This window comes from Pyrgilauda ruficollis, unplaced genomic scaffold (assembly GCF_017590135.1).
Source record: "Pyrgilauda ruficollis isolate IOZ18807 unplaced genomic scaffold, ASM1759013v1 scaffold40, whole genome shotgun sequence".
NCBI classification, from domain to species: Eukaryota; Metazoa; Chordata; class Aves; order Passeriformes; family Passeridae; genus Pyrgilauda; species Pyrgilauda ruficollis.
In genome coordinates this window covers 528,155-551,636 of record NW_024525490.1, presented here as the reverse complement: position 1 = coordinate 551,636, position 23,482 = coordinate 528,155, and the positions used below count along the sequence as shown (strand labels likewise).

Here is a 23,482-nt window from a genome sequence, read left to right as displayed (position 1 = left end):
GGCACAGAGGATGGTCCACAGGAATCAAAAGAATGAAACCCAACCTTACTCTCACCTCTCATGTCCTGATCCACTTATCTGTCATGTCTTTCAGCAGAGACATTTTAAGCATTAAAGGTAACACTCATCCTACTGAACTTTGTAGGAATTTTTGCTGGGAATTGTGTTCCAGTGTCTTTGAGGGTTTGGACCTGAGCCTTGCAGATGAACATATAAAAACACTGCAAGCAAATAGCATAAGTAGCTAATGTTTCAATATTCTGAACTCTAATAACTGTCTCCAAACATTTGATATTGATTTATTTAATGGAGGTATCTATCTGCCAATTCAAGGAACTTTAGTTGGATATTAAGGGTCTAGCCTTCCTCTAAGTTCTTTGCCAATGATGGAGTTTTAAATATGCTAATTTGTGCACCATAAAATCCAAAACGTTGTGCTACTGTTCCCCATCCTACCCCTCTCCTTCCTGCTAGCCCTCATTGCTTCTGCCTTCTAGACAGCAAAAAGGCCACTGGTCTTTTAATGCTAGTGCTAGTAGAGAACTCTTGGTTTGAGCTTGGTGTTTTTCTGGAGTTCAGCTTCTTCCTTCTCCTAAAGCAACTTAATGCATTTCTCAGGAAGGGGAACAGGGGGAAAGAAAGAGCAAGGTCCAACTCCTTTGTTTTTTCCAGGCAAGAGCCTCAGTGCTTTCTGACTCCAAGGAAAAAGGCTCACAAAGTGCTCTTAGAGAAGGTCCATGGCAGAATGTCTTTTCCCAGAAATAGGTGAACAAAACTGTTGGGAGAGAATGTAATAAAAAAGGCAGGAGTCTCTCAGAGACAGGTTTGGGAGGCAGTGACTGGGGAGTGGAAAGGGAGACCTTGTTTTTCAAAATTGTAATTTCAAGCTCCTTGTGGATTATGGCAGTGAATATCCTGATTGCCTTTGAACTGCTATTCTCAGAACTAGAAATCACTAAAAGCCAAATCACGCAGGATTGGGAAGTGATCATGGAGGGGCCACAGTTAAAACATGATTTCCTACCACTGCCACTGCAGAAGCTGTCTATAAGGAGATCCAGGTTTGGGGACAAAAGCTGTCCCCAAAGAAAAAGAAACCTCTGCTTTAGATATTTAGAACACATTTCAAGGCACCCTTTCTGCTGAAGGGGAGAGTGCCTGCCCTTCCTCCTAGGACAGCAGCACACAGGAGGCTAAAGAGCAGAGGTTTCACATTAAGGCATAACCCTTCTCATTGTTACAGTGCTTTAGATTACACAAGAGAGTGCTGGAGTAAAGGAAAAGATGATGAATTCAGGCTGTCAAAATATATTCTGTGCTTCAGGTGAGGTATTAAAAGACTGTTGTCCTAAAGGTGAAATCCTTTCCCCATTTTTTATGTGATTTAAATTAAAAAACTCAACAGACCAACACAAAAACTCAACCTCCACCAACCCTATCATCAAAATCACTGCCTTAGCTTTTTTGCCTAAGTAACACAATTGAAAGTTATCTTCTCATGCATCCAATGACCTCACATCACATAGTCACTCTTAATCAAGCTCTTATTTGCCTTAAGTCTAAGCAACATATTCACTAAATATTTAATGAGTTTGTGGAACTGTTCCCAAAACTCAGTTTTGCCAATGTTAAGAGCTTGTAACACCACTCATGACAATGTGATTCCACACTCCGAGTTTAAGATTTCTTAAATAAACTTGAACTGAAATGCTTCTCAGCACTTTTGTGCATATCTCTTAGCCAGAAGAAATGTTTAAAAAGCCACGGTACTGCCTTTGGGGCCTTGGGGTCCTGGTGGGCACCAAGTTGAACATGAAAATTATTACAGATACTGACTTTTTCCAAACCTGTCTTAAAATGGCTTATAAGACCTTAAAGTCATTTCTCTCCCTCCTCAGTTAAATGGCTAGGAGAGAGATTTCCTCTCAGGTCTCTTAATACCTTTCACCCAGCTGCCACCTTATTTGTCTTTTGAGTGCTGGGCATCTGTCAGGTCACAGTGTAAGAGCTTTGCCCTCTGTCTGCAGGAGAGGTGCTTCTGCACAGTCCCTCAGCACGAGGGGGAAGAGCTCACAGCAGCATCAATCCACTGGCTTTAAAAGCTTTCCTTCAAGCTCTCAGAGAAAGCATCCATATACTTACAGCAAGTTTTATGCGGGGTACCAAAACTTAAAGGAGTGATTAGTGGATGTCAGCCACCACCAGCCACTGTCAGGGTTACTGAGGTCACAGACAGGAAAGCATCTGAGCTGTTACAGGGATTAAATAAATGGGGTACAAATTGTTGTTAAAGAAGGGCTGATGGGTCCTGAACAAATCCAGTGGCTGCAGCAGTGCTTGGCTGGGAAAGCAAGGCTTGCAGCAATGCTCTGAATAAACAGGAACAAAATGGAGGTCCTTGGATCCACACCTGATCATTACTTTCACCACAGCCAACACCTGTACAGAAAGAAAGAAAGAAGAAAAATCCACAAAACCCTGTATTGAAAAATCCACAAAAATCAGCAATTCAGTTCAATCAAAGATTTAAGTTAACATAAAACTAGTTCTTGAGGACATAAATATTCTCCTCTTCTTGTGCAGCCTATTAACAGCCCAGCTCTGCTATTACTAAAAGGGCTAATACAACAAACTACTAAAGCAACAGCACTAGGACTGCTTGTATGTTTCTCATTCCATTACCAATTACTATAGACAACAGGTTACAGAAAGATCTTACACAATTCAAATGGATTCATCTCTATGCACCAGAGGCTTCTAGGAATAACAGATAAAAACATGATTTATTACATTGTACAAAACTGGATTCAGAATAAGCAAGTGCAGAATATGGTACATGATTTATTTTTTCTGTACATTACATATTGTTAAATTTCACTGACAAATCCAAAACTTTCACAATTTTTCCTTTACCTGCTTAAGCCAAGCAATTTATTTTGTTCTACAGGACAGAAAAAAAAATAGCTTCCTGGAGAATTTATCATCTAATTAACTTGGCAGAAGGTGCTCCAGCTCAGACTGACTTTCAGTGTTTCCCATAGCTTGTCAGGTTAGAACCTCAGTTGGTAGCACAGTGCTCTGCCACTGTACCAGTCTAGGAACAAGCAACTCCATCCTAATTAAATTTCAATAATGTCTTCTTCTTAGAAGATGAAATTAATGCAGTTGCACTTGTAGACATTCCAAACAGTATAAATGAAGGCTGTAGCTACCATCAGAAAGATTTCCAGTAGCCCCAGATTGGTCTCATGAGTTCTGCAAGATGTGCTAAGATAGGTTAAATGTTTAATAAAGTCCTTAAGAAAAATAAATATTTTTGCATAATGTATGTACAAAACTTGGTTGATTTCCTTCATTCATGTAGGTTCAACAGCAGATATAACCACAGTTATATTTTACTCACTAGCTCCTAATAACAAATGCCACCTTCGTAACGCAGTAAGAGTCTAAGAGAATATTGGCCTGTTCTTTATAATAGTGCAAATTATATGGAGGTGTTTTGAAAACCATGGCTTATTGAAAGAAGGATTAACAAAAAACCCCCTCCTTTGGTCCCTGCAAGAGTAGTTTAATTCTTCCATGAAATTTTCAAAACTCCCCTACATAATTTTAACCAACTATTAAGGCGTCAAAAGCACAGATTTAAAGTTGAGATTAAAATGATCTTTCTTGGACTTGAAAAAAAAGTCCACTGGAGATTTCCTGACAACGAAATTTTCTTAATGTTTCTCCTTTCCTCCTTGCTATTCTGCACAAAAACAATATGCCAAATGAACCTCTCTGATAATCTCCCCCATATATTTATTTAAACTACAATAAAACATTACACTTAAATATATTGCACAAAAAGCATAACATATCCTGCCTGACTCTTCACAAAAATGGCCACAAACACAGGAGAACAGCTACTGAACATCTCAGAATTTGAAGAGATCAATAAAATGCTGAGGAGATACTGGCATGAGACAGGTGTTTGGGTCACTGGCTGTGCAGGGGTGTCCTGTATCCTGAGAAATGAAGGAGAAAAAGAAGTAAGTTCTCTTTCTATATTCAGTCTCCCTTCACCCCCAATTTAGAGAAAAAAAAACTCAAAACAAAACAATAAAAAAACCAAACCCAAAACAATTCTCTCCTTCTACCAGAACCTGAGCCAGAGCCCTTAAAATGTATCATCTTCCTTATTCGTTATTTTTTGATAAGCATAACAAAAAGGCAAAAAGGCACCAGCTTTATTGAACCTAAATTATCTATTTAATCAAAACCTGAAGTCATCTACTGCTTTGGGGGAAAATGAGTCCCTTCCTTTGAAAATGATGGGCAGCAGATATTTCCTCAAAAAACCTGAACAGTATGTTTGAATTCCCAGTCTTAAAAGCTTTTCTACCTTGCTACATTTTTCCCCTAATCTTTATCTTTCATGCCCATGTTTCCCCCAAGTGAAATGAAAGCACTGCCTTAAAACAGAAGTTGGCACCTAGGCAAGGTAGGAATAGAGAAGTAAGACAGAATGGAAAGGTTTTGTCATTACAAATGCACTAAGCCTGCAGTGCTTTCTTTCCTCTTCCAGAAATTTGACCTCAGCAGACCTGTCCAATTACTTAAGATTCAAATTCTTCTTTAAACAAAAAGTTTTGGTTTGCACCTTATTAAAACCCCCTAAATGAGGGAAATGCAGAGGTGTAATGAGAAGTTCCCAGATAGTTCAATGGAGAAGTTAAAAAAACTTGTCAGTGTTATTGTAAGGCTCAGAAGTGTCCTCACCAGGCTTTAAGGAGTTTCTGTCCCTTTTCCACCAATGCTGGTGAATGCACCACATGAGGCAAGAAAACTAAATAAATACATGACAAAGAGATTACAGACTACTATGGTCCTCATTGCTTTTGTTTCCACAGGGAATGAAATTACATGCAATTCAGTTAATAGAAGGAAAAAACCTTTAAGTGATTTTTTTTCTCACTGCCACATTCCTACCCAAAGTCTTTGCAGCACCAAAATGCACCAGGTGAAATATATTCTAAATACTGCTCAGCTTTTCCAGTGAAAATTGTTACCCACCAGATTTATTATCTGTGTTTTCCCATGAAGTCTGTGGAGGACTATAAGAATACACCAGGAGGTATCACCTCCTCATCTCCCACTCTTTTTAATAATTGCTTTAACATCACCTGAGAAACAGTTTATAGACTCATGACACAGAGGGAAAGACAAACACACACATTAAAAAAAGAGACCCAGTTTTACACTGCCTATTGGGGGAATCTGCAGATGAGAAAGAACAGATGACCAAGACCAAAATCAGAAGTGTTAAACTTAACACCTTCATCTTGAGATGACATCTGCAAGGAAGATCTGCACCACTCCAGAAAACACTTAAAGGTAGTTGCTAATGGACAATTATCTTCTCTATCCATTGCCATGTCAATGTCATGTCATTACATTCCTAGTTTCCAGGAAAAAACACCACCAGAATTTAAATTCTGTGAAACAAGGTAGGGTTTATCCTCTTTCTTCTTTGTATTCCTGAATATTTTAAACTGAGTTTGTAACATGCTGCTTTTTCTGCATATCATTATAAAAGCATTTTTGAAACTTCTACCCAGTCGGGAATTACAGGTGCAATAAAAATCTCAGAGATCAGTTACTGGTGTTTTTAGTTATTGAAAACAATATAAATTTTACAGTGAAAAAAGTGGTGAGGACCAAAAAGAAGACTCACAGCTTTCTTTTAATTATGAATATTCCTCATTTTGAGAGAAATACATTTTCATGGGAATAATGAACTAAATAATAAAGTAAAAACACTTAATAAAGTGTTAAAATAATTTGATTTCAAAGTTTCAAAGCTAAGGCAGACTTCTTTCAAAGTAAGAAGAAAATTCCCCAGGAGGAGTGTTTACTGGCAAATGTAGTCGTTTTCCCCAAAATCTAGCATAGCTAGACATTAAGAAGCTCTGTAAAAGTATTTTCACCATTTCTTCATTCAGAAGGCAACAATATAATTGCTTCCCTTGACTACCTCAAGTCACATGCAGCCTGTTTTAGGGAATTTCTTTTCAGAGAAATTCTCCATAAAAGTAAATATGACTACAGCATTCCAAGTGCAATAAAATCAATTTTCGTACCTTTGTATTAAAGTTATCTGAGGTACATGTTACTCTTCAGATTTAAGTACTGAATTAAATACATCAGGGAATGCAGAAAACAGTTTACAATAACACTGAGTGCAGAGAAACCTATTTCTTAGCAAAATCTGTCTGATCTCACTAGCACCTGAGCTCATTAGAAATTGAATTATGGCTCCTAGTTTAAATGGCATTAAGAGGGAATACGGCAATAATAAAATACAAAATTATGAAAAGCTGAGATGGGAAGTCATCACTACCTTTATCTAAAAGAGAACAAGAAAACTATTCCTGCTGCTGAACTGATGTGCAGAAAGAAAAATCAAAACAAAGAGCATCAGACAATTAGAAAGGAACACATTATTCACTTTGACATTATGGAACAGTCAGCAATGAAAACAGATGAGACACAAGAAATACCTGGAGTAACAAAGCAAGGTGGTAGTCCTTTGAAATCGTGAAGAAGGAAGCAGGAAGGAGAGCCATAAAGTAAAAGAAGCAGAGTTAAGGTTTATTTAAGCCAAGGTTGATAAGCCATTAATTCTTGTGGCAAATCACAAGCAGCTTTGTGAGAACCAAAATCAGCCCAAGTGGCAAGAAGACTATAACCGAGTGTTATGTGAAGTGATTACACTGTTTTCATAAAGCCCTGGAAACTGAAAGAAGAAAAGATATTTCAGCTTCTGTGGCCATGTCTGATATAACCTAAAAGTGCTACTAAATAAGCTCAGGAAAATAAAAGAGCCTGCCACAACTGCAGTGGTGCCTATTGGAACAGAGGCAATAGTGTACATGAAAGCACTCACAGAGACATAGCACAATAATTAGTCATTTCTTTTGCATTACTGAAATTATGTGTTTTTTTTCAGTTTCATCATGGACAAATCCTTTAGCAAGAAGTTATTTTGAAAAGAGATGTTCAGTATGAAAATTTTCCTATGACTCCCTCCTAACACAGAAGAGTTCAAAAGTCACTGTACTTCCAACAAAGAACTTAGGAGACTCCTATGTGCTATATATAAATTGACTTCGGTTACAGGTTTTAGACAAGGAATACAAATGCCTCTTCCTGAAAAAATCTTAAACATTTGTTAAAAACCCATTATGATTATTATAGTATACTGAAAAAGTGAAAAGTAATTTCCCTACTTCAACAGTTCAATAGATAATTCAATTCAGTGGCCATCAGTTCCTGCTTTTGCAAGGCCTTCTTTGAAAAGAACACAAAACAGAGGGCTCCAAGAATTTTCTTTGAGTAGCTCTTTCACATTGTCAGCAATTACATTATATTATCAATTTCATAAAATTCTTCTCATCACTAGCTAGTCCTGTGCTTTTGGGCTGTATCAGACCCTTGTGGCTTTGATTCTTAGAAACTCCTAATTCTCAGCATGCTTACCCAAAACTACAATTTACTTGCATCAAGGATGTCCCTTAGTGTAAATAATTTCCATTCTCTGTTTCCAAAAAGAATTTATGGAGAGCAGTCAGTTCCTTGTTAGCATAACTGAGTTAAGATAAATTAATCACTCCTAGTCTTCTTCATGCCCTGATTGCTTTAGCACTTTTTTCTCTGCAACTATTCCCATGTTTAATGAAAGAAGAAAAATAAAAATAGATGCCTTATGAAGAAGTGTTCAGCTCTGCCTGAAGTTCTTCTGAATACCTTGGAAACAAAAGTTGCCTGACTTCTGAATTGTACCATTAAACAAAGGAACAAAATTTTTACATGTTATCAGCTTTCTCAAGACTACAGTGCTTCCATTTGTTTCAAGATTCAAACACTTGTTACTTTTCCTCTGTAGTAATTGTGATTTCTCTTTTAGAATTTGGATTTGGTGGTAGTGTTTTTGTTGTTTTTTTTGCTTTGTTTATTTTCGATTTTTCTTCCTATGCATTACAGATATAATTGTATGCCAAGTACTCACACATTTAGTTTAAGAATTTTTCTAATCAAGGATAATACTGAAGCTTGAATACATTTTCAAAGCCTGACAACAATCAGAAGTTCTGATTAAGGAATACTTTCACCTAGAACAGGATTTATCTAGAATTAATAAAGTAGCTCCTGTCCCTTTGCCCCTCACCCCTGCTTTATTTCTCACCTCTCTTTAGCAAGCTTGGGAAAGGATACAGACACAAGTGTCTGAAAAAAAAGGCAGCACTATTTTTTTCCCCATATAACTGAGTGACAGCACTACTTGACCCACACTGCCCTGAAAAAAGAGGGACAGTATTTCAGATGTCCCTGCCAATAAGGGTGCCAATTATGCATAAATGAATTAATTTAACAATCCAATTCTGCCTGATCATCATTTATTTTAAGACAGAGACAAGGCTTAGTCACCAAGGCTAGAGAAGGAATACTGCAATGTCGGCTCACAGAATGATGAGGCTGAGAGGCACCTCAGCAGCCTCTAGGCACCTCTAGCCCAGCCTCCTGCTCAAAGCAGGCTAAGCTGTGAGATCAGAACAGTTTGCTCTGAGCTTCATCCAATCAGTTCCTGATCACATCCAAGGATGGAAACTTCATCAGCTCTATGGTCAAACTGTTCCCTTGCTTGGCTGTCCTCGTGGCAGGCTCATGTGTCCCCCTGAAGCAATCTTCTCCGCCACTCCTCACATGGCAAGTCCTCCAGCCTCCCTGATTATATCACCCTCACCTGAACTTCACCCAGCTTATCAGTACCTCCCCTGTGCTGGGGGCCTCATGGCTGCAGCATCCCAGATGGTCTAACGAGTGCTGCATGAAAAGGGATAATGGCTTTCCTCAATCTGCTGACTGTGCTCTTGTTGAAACAGCTGATCCCAAACACCTGCTCCAGTATTTTTGTGCAGAAGCACACAACCAATCTATAACTGCACTGTCACTTTAAGACCTGCCCAAATTTCTAGGATGAGGCAGCACTGGAATGGTGATCTAGGAGGTACTGCTCATCAGTCCAAAGTACCTTTATAAACTTCCTGTGCTGTGTTTCAAAGAATTTAAAAGTCCAGAATGAGCCCTATTACTCAGCAGTAGGTTCGAACAGCTGTCTTGTCACCTTGACTGCTATAACCTCCTACTGGAATACTACTGCAACCTGCACAGGCTCACTGCCTCTTACTGTCCCACCATCTCCAGAGTTTAACATTTAATTCCAAACACATTCAGAGTAATTCCTAATATTAGACATTTGTACTTTTTAATTATACTAAGATCAAAATGAGAGCCATTTAGTGTAGAGAGCATTAACTCTACACAGTGATGGCAGGCAATCCAGAGAAATCTCGTACCACAAACGCCCATCTAAATGCACCTTTGAAACTTCCCCTTTCAGAGAGAGGCTTTACCCTACATATTGAGCTACATGCTAAAGACTTATTCTACTGTAATGAAAGTTCTTAGTCATTCTTGATACAGATCCTTCAGAAAATGCCCAGGCTTTTCACAGTAGAAGCCAATTCTGGCTACCTGCTTCCCTACTATTAATTTTGCAAAACCTTACTACCTGGAAGGGCTCCCATGGTATCAAAAATACTCAACTTCAAGATCACATCATTAAGGAACATGCTATTTCTAGCAGGATTTCGCTTATTCTGCTAAACAGCCTAGGTTTTTTGAAGGAAAATTAAAAGGCCTCACACTGACATACAACTTCTCATAAAAATCACAGAAAGATGACACAAGAGCAACTAATTTATGTTATTTAGAATATGAGTAATATGAGTATTTTCTAAGATTTCTCAAACATTTCTTGCTCTTTGTTGTCCACTTGACAGTACCCATATCTGATCTTCCAGCTGTAAAATTAAAGAAGTGTCACTAACTAGAAGGCTCTGTTACAGTACAACACAGAGCAAAACAGGATTAAGTAATCACACACGTTAAAGAAGAGAATGCCCTACTGAAATTAAAATCATCCTGTAAGACAACATATGCCTTATGGTAAACCTCAAAACCAGGGTAAAACACACTCTGGAAGAAGTTTTAAACATTCCTCCAAGCTTCATATGGGACAGAAGCAAAAATATAAAAATACAGCGCTCTATAGCAATGTGGTAAGAAAAAATGTAGTAATTATTTCTCATTAGACATGTATTGACTACCATGGCATCATTAAAAACACTAAATTCAGACTAGTCCCTCACAACTTTCCATAAGAAGAAATTAATAAAAGTAGACAGAATAACTCTTTCCACATGACACTTTTCATTGCAATTCTAAGTATTGGGGTTATCAGATAGCAAGAAATAAGAAGTCAAGATTAAGAACAACTTCAGAATTTAACACAGATTTTACATGGAAGTTTTATATATTATTTTCAAGTTAGATATTATCTAATCACCTTTCACATGAGAAAACTGATAAGATGACCATAATATTTTTCCTTGCAGATGATCACCAGTAGCTGTTTGAACTTATTTCTGATTATCTGTTCCAAAGCTCTTACCTTCCAAAACAGAATACTACAGTGTCGACAGAAGTGCAAGGTGTCCCCGTACTGCTCCTTTATTGGGTAATATTTCTGAAGTGCAAAGTACATCAGCTTCCAGTCAATGTGACCTTTCTCTGATGGAATCAAATGCCTACAAAACTAGACATAAAATTAATATCTTCCTTTAAAATCGTTGTAGTCAATTCAGGCAAAGGACAGGGGAAGATGGCGGGGGAAGGTAGTTAAACTGAAGTTTTGTAACTAGAATTGTTTGAAGTCAATATTATGACATCATACATCTCTGCAAAGCAGTGACAGAGATCTGGCCACAAAAAAGATGGAAGGCAGACACTGAAAATAGGAGAGTGCATATTTGCCAAGAAAAACTAGGCCATACACAGCTATCTAATTCTACTGTCTCAAAATTATTCTAATTATAGTCAAGAAGCATTTAACAAAACAGTATTTAGAGTTGTAAGTAATTAATTTTATCCTTCTAAAAAAACCCAAACCACTCAGGAATGAGATTTAAAAACATGATTGTGCACTGCAGATAATGGTTTTCTGTTAAAGTAATATGGATTTAAATAAAGCTCTTTAATTTTAAAAACATACACATGTTTATTTTTTACATTTGCTTGTGATCTCTCTAGAAGGATAGCAATCATCAGTGATTGATGTACTTCTTGAGGACCTAATCTGCACGTAAAGATTAGCTGCTGTACAACAGCTATTTCTCCCCAGCTTGAGAGATAGACAAGGTTTATTAAGTATGTATTATAAAAGACTTCTGTTCCACTCAGTGTGGATTAATGCTAATACATTGAGTGCTTTCTTAATTCAGAAGACAATTCCTGAATGGGGAGAGAATAGAACTGCCTTTCTGATTTCAGCTACACTTTATTTTGTTTCATAATGGCTCATTTTTTTCCAAAAATTCTCTTCAGATATCAATTATGTTTTCATGGTTATTTCAATGGCTCAACACACACACTGCAGGGGACAGAAAAACCAATATCATGTGATTCTGTGGCTTATTAAGCCAGTACACTTTTAACCAGTTATGGGAACATCATTAGATAATAACTTAGTAAGGAATTAAATGTGAACATTCAGGAACACACTGGAAACACTGTGTACAAGAGTACTTTATGGGGCACAGGGACAGCTAATTTCACTGAAACCCTTCAGGATCTTTCTCCCTGCATTACCCTAGTATAAGAAGCTCCTCTCTAATCAGTTTTGTCACTGTTCAATAGAGCTTACCTCATCTACCCTCAAAATCCACTCAACTGCTACATAAGCTTAAATTTGTTATCCTTGTAACTTCACCTTGAATTCTTCTGGGCTGCTTCTGAAGATGGGTTTTCAGTTTGCTTCTGTCTGTCTATTTTTTTCCACAGTTAATTCTAAAACCTTTCATCTCACACACACACACAAAAAAATCTTATTTGGGTCAATGGTGCATGAGTTAATTGAGCTTCAGTTCTGTCTTCCCCATTACAATAATACTTAATCTGGTAGTCACCAAGCAACTTCAACCTGCCAGATTTAAGAAGGGGCACTTTGGCTTCCTCCAGTAGAGAATGTATTAGGTTTCAGAAGTTCTTCCTCAGCTCTGATGAGGTACCTTCCCCTTCCTTAGATTTATTTTCACCTAGTCAGACTTTTTCCCAGCATTTATTAACGTCAGAAAATGAAGACAGTTCTGGAGTCATTCCTAGATTAATTTAATGCTCTTTATGGGGAAGTGACAGGAAAGTACTGCTTCTCTTTCTGTTAATAATTTCAAAGCATTTGTTCTTATCTTCTTAGAGAAGATTCAAGAGGGCTTCTCCAGAATTATCATGCGGCTTAAAAGTCTGAGAAACCTGTCTGTCTACTTGATTGGTAAAGCAAGCTCTACTTCAGAGGAAGACTTTAGAGGTATCCTCTACAACACTGGCCAGGCAGTTTTTTAGAAAGCCCATCTTGCAATCACTCATCATGTGTAATCATAAATATTCTCTGTATTTGGGGCTTGATTCCTACTAAATATTGCATTCACTATGTCTGTGAGTTTAAGATAACTACTGGGCTGTTTCCTTGCATTCACTTTCAAAAATAATGCAAGGAAACAGCTCAGGAGTTATCCTAAACTCACAGGCATACTGAATTGAACATTTAGGAGGAATCAAGCCCCAAATACAGAGAATACTCATGATTACTGCACAATTATACACTTTCATCTCAAAAAGGACAAGTTCATGCTTCATTATTAGTATATGATATCAAAAAAGCCACATTTATACAAAAAACACAGTTTATTACCTGCTTTTCTGCAAAATGGTACTGGCAGAGTTTTTTCCACAACTGTCTGTCTTCACTAAGCATGTACAAAGTTGGGGTCACTTGACCCAAAGTAATAATGTCCCAGCCATCAGAGAACCTGTATAAGATGTTATTCAGCATATGGAGAGGGAGATCGCTAAGTGTGAGTCCATTGTTGACTTGCTGGAAATAAGAGTTCAAGACTTTTAGCTACAAAAACATGACAGTATAAAGTACAAATAAGATTCTTTACTTTAGAGAAATCTCGGGTCTTAGTTTAATTTTTTCAAATAATTGAATAAAATCTATGGTTAATGCTTGCCTACAATTATTTCCAACCGCTGTTGGAAATTTAAGTTAATGTACAAAATCAATAAACTGTAAGCTTTATAACTCATAGCTTTCCTACTGTTAAAATAAACATATCCTAAATTCGTTATTTAAATTTCAAATCAATTTTGAAACACTTCTGTTCTCTCAAAATATTATGCCGTCTTGAAAACTATAATCTAGTCAATTCATCTATATTGTGCTAAACCCTTAACTATAAGAAAGGCATGAACCAATTATTTCTAACTTGTTGGATACTAGTTTCTCAATTTTTATTAACAAACAAAGCACATATCAACTTGTCTTAAGCCAACTAGAGTACAGAATAGAATATAGGATACAGGACTAAAGACCAGAGATACAAAATGAAAGCATTTTGCAAGTAAGGGGCAGAAGAGAGTGGGATAATTTCTGAAGTCTAGCTCCCCCTAATTTATAAGTGAGAAGATCTGCAGAGATGACAGATGAGAGCACTGAGAACATTTTCAGTAAGACTCTACACCTCTGTGAACTGCAGTGGGGTAAGCAGCAGCACAGCTCCTACACGGCTAAAGCTGGAGCCCACGGTGCCAGGTGGCAGAGGCCCAGCAGGCTGCAGGCTGTGTCCCAGCTGGCAGGGAGGGAGCACGGGCAGTGCCAGCTCCAGGGAGCAGAGCTGCCCTGTCACAAGGTGGTGGCAGCACAGCAGCCCTGCTTCACCCATGGGCTCACATTTCTGTCTGCTTTCTTCCCAACCATTCACCTTGCTTGCAGACCAGACTTCCCATAGAGTCATCTGGTACAAGCACTGCCGGGGCAGCAGCATTCCTCTGCTGAGGAATGACTATGTGAGCACTACAGATGCAAGATTCCTCATGGGCTACTCCAGCCAGTGTAAAAGAGCTCCAAGGGAAGGGAACAAGCACAGCAGCAACTGCACTGTCTCAGAAGTGTCTGTGCTGTGGTTGCCTGCTGCACGGAAATTGCTGAGACCAGGTTTCTCAGTTCTCCTTTCTATTCCAAAAGTAGCTGGTTTATTCAGATAACCAGCTCACAAAGAAAGGACAATTTCAAAATTTCACAGCTGGAAGCCAATAGATAAAACACTTGTATGACTTTATAGTGAGCAATATCTTACAGGATTTCTTCCAGGAGTAAGCCAGTCAGGTTAAAAAAGTTGTCTGCTTATCATCAGAAGTTTCCACTATAAAGTCCTGGTACAGTGCATACCACATGCTTTGAACACAGTCACATGAGGAGAAACCAGATGCTGAAGTTATTATATATATTTTTTTTTTTTTACAAAAGCTACTGTGCTAATGAATAAATCTGTAAAATGGCTACTTCAGTTGATACACCTCCAAAATGTCTTTTAGATTTTTATTTCTTCAGATGTAGAAAATTTATTTTGGAACTAAAAATTGGGGCTTTTCCCCCCATGTTTATCTGACAAGCTAGAGATAATTTTTTTTAAACTTATTTGAGTGAGAAAAACAGTTTTATCTACACATCTCCACTACAAAGCAGCAGTACAGACACCGTAGCAGCTTTCACTAGAGAAAAGCTATTAATACATTAGAAAAATCAAGCTGACGCCAGTGAGTTAATTTCACAGTACTTCTTCATAAAACAAAACAAGTAAAACTGCTAGTTTGAATATATTTGAAACTTGGTTCACTTACAAATCCTCATGCAATATTCAACATAATTCCCCTCCCCCAAATATTAATTAATTATTTAATAATATACCTTGTTCATCTGAAGATTTTTTAATTGTTGTTGCCACAGAAGGATAGTTTCTAATCGGCAAATCCAAATATTGATGTTGCCTACCAACACAGATTTTCCTACTCCCCTAATCAGTATACAGAGAGTAGAACTCAGATCCTGTAGAAGATCTTTGATCAATCGTGGATTATATTGGTCTTCCATAACTGGAAAACAAAACAAAGCAAATACAATTTTGGTTGACAGAGTTAACCAAGCTAATAGCTCAAGCTAATCAACACTCCTTTTTTAGATGAATTAATTACAACTCAACTGTTTGTGTACAAACAACTGCCCTAATTCCCACCATGACATTCATTGGTGCTGTTCCTTATGTGCAAGATCAATAATGAACAATTTCACAGGCAAATTTGATGCAAAAATTCATGCTATGCATTTAGTAAGCTTAATGCTAAACAGGTAGGTATAAATCCAATTTCTTCAGTTCAAAGCAGACAGTACATCTCCATTTAGTGTGGATACCAGAAAAAAAAAAATCAATATAATGTAATGGCGTTTTCTTAAAATAATCAAAATGTATGTTTTTTGAGTCTCAGTACATCATGCAAACTGAAATCCAAAAATTTATTAACCTAAAAGCTTTCGCATTTTGTGAGGAGTATAATTTAAAAGTAACCAATAGTTTTAGAATAGAATCTAAATGTCACAATTTCACCAACCTGTTTCAACAGACTTTATTCAATAACAAAGAGAAAGTAACTTACTGCAATCATGGGATGGGAAGTATGAAACCTGGTATAATTAAGAATGCTATTACTATGTCTTACAATGTAAAAATGGTAATAAGACTCAAAAAAAAAAAAAAATCAGTTGATAGCTTAGTTACAGCAATTAAATCCGAACAGTTAGATTACATATTTCTAGGTCTTACCCTTCTGCACAATTTTGTCCAAAATGTTAAAGTAGTTCTTCTGTGCTGCACCACTCAGTGAAGTTAACTGGGATTTTGCAATTAACTGCAACAGCTATGACAAAAAATTAGAAGTCAGAAGAATGACAGAAGTAAAGGATGGTTTTAAATGCACATTTAGTGCATACACTCCCCTAAAACAGCCTGCATTGGCATTTTGTGAAAATACTACTACAGATTTCAGAAGACAAAGTAAGACGTGGAAAGCTTTAAGCATTCCCACTGGCATCCCATGAACAGTTTCTGAAGGATGCAGGTTTTCAAAATACTGTACAAATGCTTATCTCTAGCAAAGCACATGATATACTTTATGAGCTGTAGTGAAGCAACAGAGTCTATTTCGGGGAGCTCACAAATACAAATGTTAACTTGGATGTGGCTGGGTCCTGAAATCCCTGACAGATTTGGTGGCCAGTAACATCACTCTGAACTGATACCAGTTACCAGAGTTACAGCTTATGAGTGAAAGTATTATACTAGTCAAACTGAAGTGTGATGGATTTAGTGCACTACTTTCTACTCATGGAGAGGAGATACCGTATTTTGCCTAAACTAGGCAAAACCACTTTCTGTATTAGACCTACATTCATGTCCCTGGTAGAATAAACCACAGCAATCTAATAATGAGCAGTGTACAAACCACGTCAGTAACTTTCTCTTAAGTATTACGGTAAGAATCTCCTAGCTGTCCACACATCTGTCTCTGAAACCACTGTGAGCAAAAAAAGTTACAAGAACGGTGGCAATGGTTCAGGGCAAAACAATTACAACAGCTTAAGTTCTTGCCCCACACATGAATGCCAAGCAATAGCTACTAGAGGCAGCCCTTGCTCCATTCTGGTACATTTGCTTTTATATTTCAGATTAAGTTTTGTGGGAGATAAGAACCATTAGCTCTTCAACAAAAAATGTTCTCTTATTATGAGAGACTTTGATGTTGTGACACAATTGCAATGTTTAGAGGTGTGGCACTGAGCTTTGCAATTTGCACTTTATAACAATGAGTTCAGAACAAGTGTTCTCAACACACTGGAAAGGGAAAGCATGGAGCAGAAAACAGCATTCCCTAAAGAGTGTTCCAGTACGAGGTAGCACCAAGTGCTGGCACAGAGGATGAAAAAGACTAAGCTTGCCAAAAATTATATTGTATCTTCATTTCTAAAACACCAATTTGACACTTCACTCAACAATAATTTTCCTTGGGAGGAAGAAAGAATACACCTGTTCTGTCCCTGATTTAACAATGTTACTTCTGGCTCCTCTGCATGTTCTCTGACAAAATATTATGTGCTATACAAGAAAGAAATAATTGTCCTGATGTATTTAAATACAAGCAATCTAGTCTTAAAAACTGTATAAATAGATATCAGGATCTCTTTGTTGGCTTTTTCAAAGCCTATTAGCCTGATTAATAATTGAGAACATACCTAGAGGTCTCTGGCAGTCTGCCAGTTCAAGCAAGTATGTACATTTCTCTTGATTAATTAAAAAAAAAAAAAAGTCAGTTATGTTGCTCAGTCTAAAGATCAAATTAAAGAAACAAATTCCACCTGACTGACTGTAATGGAAATTCTAATTTCAGTGAAAGTTAATATGCAAGGATTAAGATTATTGTAGCAAAAGCAAAGTAGCAGAGAGTACTATGATCTCACACACTGATACATGCAGAGCCATGGCTTATGCTGTCTACTACGGATTGTAACTTTGAATGGATCTATGTTTACTCAGAAACATTTGACCAAAACCCACCCATATCAAATTCAGTGTATCAGAATTTAACAGCTACGAAGTTATCAATACACTACAGCACCCACAAATACAAAAAAACTAACTGATCCTACCTTCTCCCCCTCACTGCCAATCCTAAAAGAGTCCTGGACAGACATCAATATTAACTTTTAATAATTAATGAAATTTTTAGGTAGTTGGAGAATCATCTTGATGGTCTGGGATCAAAGAAGAGCTAGGGTAGGGTTTGGTCTTTAAAAATAGAATTCTTGAGTTATACGTTGCTATCAACAAACAGCCACCACTTCAGGGGAACTGATGCAGACATGATCAAGGTTTTGTATTTGTAAAACAATTTTAAATTTTAAAAATTCCAAATAAATTCTAAAACATTTAAAGGACTTTGAAAGTGTTTCTACTATTTTAAATTCACTCAGATTTCTTAGGGTCTGCTATTAGCAGAAAAATGGTTTGGATTGCAAAGCCAAATTTCTGAATTTTGAAGTACTGCTCCTTCCTCAATGATCTTAAGCCTGGCTGACTAAACCAGCTTTTTGTATTTCTTGGTGAACAGAAAAAAAGCGGGTCAACATGCTTATGCTGGACTTTGCACTTTGTCTTGATCAACTGTTTGGAGCAACCCAGTTCAGGCACTGCAGCACCTAAAACAAACGTGGAATTCTCAATCTGCATTTCTTTTACCTGCTTGCTATTCAACTGAAACTCCCAACGTTGACACCATTTATACCAAATCACTTTTTCAAGTGCTTTGGTTTTTCTTCTTCCTACTATTCAAGGCTGAAAAGTCTTGGGAAGGATCAAGGCTCTTGATTCTGCTCCCAAAAAAGCATTAAAAAGTAATGTTCTAAACCACAACATATACATATACCAAAAAAACCCCAAACCCTGCAAGGAGAACAAACCAGGCAAGTACCCTAACTACTAGCCTGGAAGCAAATCCTTTTTGATTTGTTTCCACATCTTTTGTTTTTCTGAAAGTACAATACATTGCCTCATCTTCACAGGGATGGATAGAATGTGTTTTCTCTACAAATAGTCCACAGGCTAGTGGTAAGGGTGTTCTCCTGGTATGTTTATTTAATTTTTGTCTTTTCAAGTTCAGGATGCATTCCAAGAAATACAATATTTGTGAACAACCTCATCACTGAGCAGTCCACTCTAGTCCTGATATGACTTGCATTTTGAGCTACTCTAGGAGCTGGGACAAGCACTTTACTACCTCAAGTTAGACAAACTTCAGGCTAGAAAGAGATCAGTATCGCCAAAATAGACATTTCCAAGTGGGCAGCTGGTGAGGCATTGAGGTAATTAAGGCTGCAGTCTCAAGTTGTACAGAATATTAACAAAGATAAATGCATAGATATCGTCCGTGATAAAAAAACTGCAATGAATCACAGGACTGGTAAGAAGTCACAGAAGATACAGAAATAGCAAAATACTTGTATATCAAGTACTCTTCTAGAAATTGTTACTTGAAAGATATTTGAGATGCAGCGAAGTATATTTAAGATTAATAACCCTTGGCTATTTTTGGTTGTATAGAAATTATTTTACCTTTAAAGAGAGTTCATTCCCCAGACTGATGAACAACAACTGAAACTACCATCAATGTTCCCCTAAATGACACAGCACAGTGGCCATCACCATCCTTCTCAAGCTATAGGCTTTCAGACAGCCACATAATGAGTTTTCACCAGAGAAAATTTACTCAGTTTGAAGTTGCTACTTGCATTATAAATTACATATGATCAGGATATTTATACAATTACAAATCATCTGTTCAGTGCAAAAACATTCCTTTTGTATACACAGGCAGATCAGTAAGTGCATTTTTATAATATACATATAAAATAAAGAGCTTACTTTGACCACGTAATTGAACCTCCTAATGTCCTGAATCGCACTTGAAAAGTCTAAGCGGTTAAAGGCTTCCCCCAAGGTGCAATAGCCATGTCTCTGAGAAAGGGAAAAATACACTTGAAATGGAAGGAAACAAAGACAAAATAGAGCAAAACATTCAGAAAACCACTCTGACATGCAGCTGATGCTAATGGATACCATGCTCCCTAAATGTAGTGCCTCTGGACTGAAGAGGTACTTGTTCTACAAGAAATTAAATTAAACAAGATACACTACTTGTAACTATCAGATATGGAGGCAAGGCCTTTCAATTCATATTAAATGTGTAATCTGGCATCACTGGTGTTTGATTTCCCTGGGAATCTACCCCACTCTTGCATGGCCACAATGCTGGCACTCCCTCGTGGGAGTCCCCATTTGCCATGCACAAGGAAGAGCTTGCTTGTACAGCTGTCTGAGCCTACAATTATGAGAATTATCTGATCCACACTTAAGGGTGAGAACACAGCAAGTTGCTTCTGAGATCAGAAGAAAAAATGGTCTCAACATCTAGAATTTATTTTCCAGGCGCTAGAAGCTTAGCGACTTTTTTTTTTTACACATCGAGAGCAAAAGCAAGTGCATTTTCCTTTGGTACTTCTCCACACTCTAATGTGAAAATGGAAGTTTTAGAGGCTGTTGAGAAGACTTAAGGTGGTAGAAGCAGCCCAAAATGACATGGGATTACGTAAACTCAGTACATTTAGAGCCACAAAGCCACACTGGAGCCCAGGAAAATACACTGAGGCTAGGAAAATCTGACTGGTAAAAGAGTCTCACAGAGCAGTGTGCTATTATGGTTTTATTAGCCCAGGGAAGAAGGAGGATAAATAATTATTTAAAGCTCATTCCTAGACAGACTTCCTTGGTAAATTATGGGATGTTGACAAGTTTTGAAGTACAAATAATGTTCCTTTTTGTGACTCAGTAAACACTTACCATGCATGTACCCCAGCAGTATGGGACAGTTAAGAATTCACTGCAGAGTGGTTATAACTACTGCCTGTTAGTTAGTGACCAAATTCAGGATTGCACTGCTTGCTCATTCAGCTGATGCACCTCAGACCCAAGCACACTGCACACTTCACAATATGCACACCTTGCTTAGCTAACAGCAATGAATTAACACATAGCCAATTAAACTTTTGTTGAAATTTAAATTTTGCAGCTGTTCTCTGCCTAAACAGTTATTATCATTAGGTCATGCTTAAAACATTAACATAAGAGACATTTCCCTGAACAGACTGCTATGAAACTACAGCTTTACCTTTCCCAGTGTACCATCATGACAAAATTATTCCAAAACATCTCCAATTTCATTTCAGCCACACACATGCACTTGCTTTGGTTTTCTTCAATTTCAATGCTCTCCCATAGCACGGTTCACATGTTTCTTTCCAAGACCTCCCTATCTTTTCATCTTGCCCTAAAAAACAGTATCCAGTTTGGGAAGAAATGTTTCCTGGTTGTGAGACCTCTTTCAAAATCAAGAAAGATCAGAACCTGTAAGGAAAACTAGAGCCTCCAAATTATGTTTTAGAATAGCTTAGATTGTTGGTCTGGATTTTTCGGTTATTCCTTGCTACTTTTTCAGCCTAGTACTCTAAGCTTTTAAATTTATACAAATAATTACTTGAAAGATAAGTGTTTAATTCTAACCATCCCTGGTTTGTTTTTTCTATTAAAAACCCAAATAAATCTGAAAGATTAATGGTCAAATATTAGAAGGTAACCAAAATACTTTGTCTGTTCTCTGAACGGACAAGGAACAGAAGCAAATACTCACACATGACTAGTACACCAACTTCTGCACAAGTAGGGGAAAAAAGAAACCCTTTATATACAGGTTATGAAGGACACCAGCGCATGATTTTAGGCTATTTGTATTTTAGCCTCAATGTACTTTTGAAACCTCAGCTTAACCTTATCATTCAAAGCACCACAAGGACTGGTGACAGTCTGTTGTCCCCCTGCTCCTTCTCACCCTAATTTAAGACAGCACAAAAGGAAAAAGCATTTTCGAGACTTTTGCAGACCAATCTAAGTAACGTAATCTAGGAGATAAAGCAGAAAGAGGGCTGTGAATCTGGTGAAAGGCTTTAAAGTACCCTTCAGATCTAGGTCTAGGGCAGTCTCTGGGTCACTGCTCTATAAGGTCTGCAAAGTCTTGCAGTATGTCCTTTTATGTAAGCTCTTCTCCACAGCATGCCCTTCCTGGTAAAAAGCTCCAGGTTGTCTCTCTCAGCTGTAAAATGCAAAGCTACTTTTCCCTGCATGGCTACAGTCATCAGCCTCACCTCCTTCCCCCTCTCCTGGCTGACATTACCATGTGGATGTAAAACCTCCTTTACTGGTGTTCAAGCTCCACACATCCCAGATAGCCATGGCAATCAGCACAGGAATGAAATTCACACTTCAAGACAGTTTAATCTCTACATACAATGGATGTATTTTAACTCTTGACTTTCCAAGAGGTGACTCCAAGAGCTTTCATATTCCCGTTACAGTTAGATGATAGAGTTTATATCCCAAACTGAAAGCATGTGGACTTGGTTGAAAATAAAGATCCTCTTTGTAAAGTTTGAAACTGATGCTTTACTTACTTCCATTCAAATTTACACCAAGATCCCAAAATACCAGGTGGCTGCCTGCAAGCAACTTCTTCAGAGATATTTCTTGGGTTTTGCAAATACTTTCAATTTTAGTTCAAAGAGACAGTAGAAAGATAGAAGGGCTTGGATAAGTAGTGAAGAACTGTGTATCTGTCCTAGCAAGTTCCCACATGTCTGCCACAAAGACCTACCTACAAGTCACTTGGACAGCTGCCTTTGCCTCACCATGTGCAGGTGTCCAGTATTGCCAATGAAGAGAGTTAAGTACAGCCCCTAAGACCACATGGCAAAAATACTTTTTTCAATATACTGTCTGTCAAGAACCACAAAGATTGACCCACACCATGCAGACTTACTTCCTTGGTGCTTTCCTTATGAACATAAATCCACTTTTCACGATAAAAACCTACAATAAAATCAAAATATAAGCATTTTAGGCTTCCACATTAGTTAATGCCTTCCAGAAACTCAATTAAACATACAATTTTCAATAAAATGCTTCGTAAGATAGCAGAACAGCTTTAATGAAGGAAGTTTATAAATGATGGAAAAGATACCTAAAAATTGTCACAAGATGGACTTCCTGAAAATAATAGAAAAGTTATAGAATTTATTTTTTTTTAAACCACAAGACCTGGCACACAATTGGTTGATGAATGGTGACTTTTGTCAGCTGTGACCAATCTGACATGACATAATTATGTCCTACATAATTCCTGACATTTTTTTTTTATACAACAGGCTCCTCAGCATTTGAAAGTACAGCAGATATAGACCACACTTTCGTTCCTGACCACTCCATCCCCTAATTCATTTTCTTCTGTACAGGTGCCTGTTCTACACTGACTTGGTTCAACTAACTGCAGAGGACAGCAAGGAAGTCAAGGGTACAAGACTAATGAAGGCAATCAGGCTGACCTTCAGCTTTTACAAGTCTTGCATGTTGTCAAATGAGACATGCAGCCCCTTGAATCTTCTGAAATACCTGAAACTCAGGCAAGCCTGGAGAAGCTTGCAGCTTTCTGCAACACCATCTCTCTAACAATTTTTGGGGATACACAAATAACAGATCATTTCAAGATCAAAGCATTAGAAATGACAACTAGCTGCTAACCAACTTACCTTTTTTACCTACTCTACCAAATTCTCTGCTTTACTTGCTGTCATACACATTTGCAGTCAAAAGTACAAGCAAGCTATTACACATGAGCACCGATAAAATGGCTTTCATATCTTAATTTTTTTAAAGGGACTTGTCTCCAAGAAATTCAGTCCTGATAAAATCTTTATCAGGAGATATGATTGTTATGACAAAATATATTTATTTATGAACTGATTCTGGAGTTGGTTGACTAATTAGAACTT

The 23,482-nt window shown here is 37.5% G+C and overlaps 1 protein-coding gene across 7 annotated transcripts in view; it reads right to left on the bottom strand.

Moving 5' to 3' along the window:
• Window positions 1–2,467: 2,467 nt before the first annotated feature.
• Window positions 2,468–23,482, bottom strand: part of FBXO25 (F-box protein 25) — a 31,351-nt gene continuing 10,336 nt past the window's right edge. For 2 of the 7 annotated variants that reach the window (XM_041477431.1, XM_041477433.1), the window contains exons 4-11: window positions 22,474–22,523; window positions 19,470–19,562; window positions 15,819–15,912; window positions 14,909–15,093; window positions 12,851–13,033; window positions 10,556–10,699; window positions 6,543–6,569; window positions 2,468–4,007 (exon numbers count right to left, since the gene is read on the bottom strand). In XM_041477431.1, coding sequence (XP_041333365.1) covers window positions 3,918–4,007; window positions 6,543–6,569; window positions 10,556–10,699; window positions 12,851–13,033; window positions 14,909–15,093; window positions 15,819–15,912; window positions 19,470–19,562; window positions 22,474–22,523 — 866 coding nt within the window. In that variant the 3' untranslated portion in view covers window positions 2,468–3,917. Of the gene's footprint in view, window positions 4,008–6,542; window positions 6,779–6,805; window positions 9,906–10,555; window positions 10,700–12,850; window positions 13,034–14,908; window positions 15,094–15,818; window positions 15,913–19,469; window positions 19,563–22,473; window positions 22,524–23,482 lie in introns of those variants that run through there. The other 5 variants (XR_005955970.1, XM_041477432.1, XM_041477436.1 and 2 more) reach the window with 5 other exon arrangements.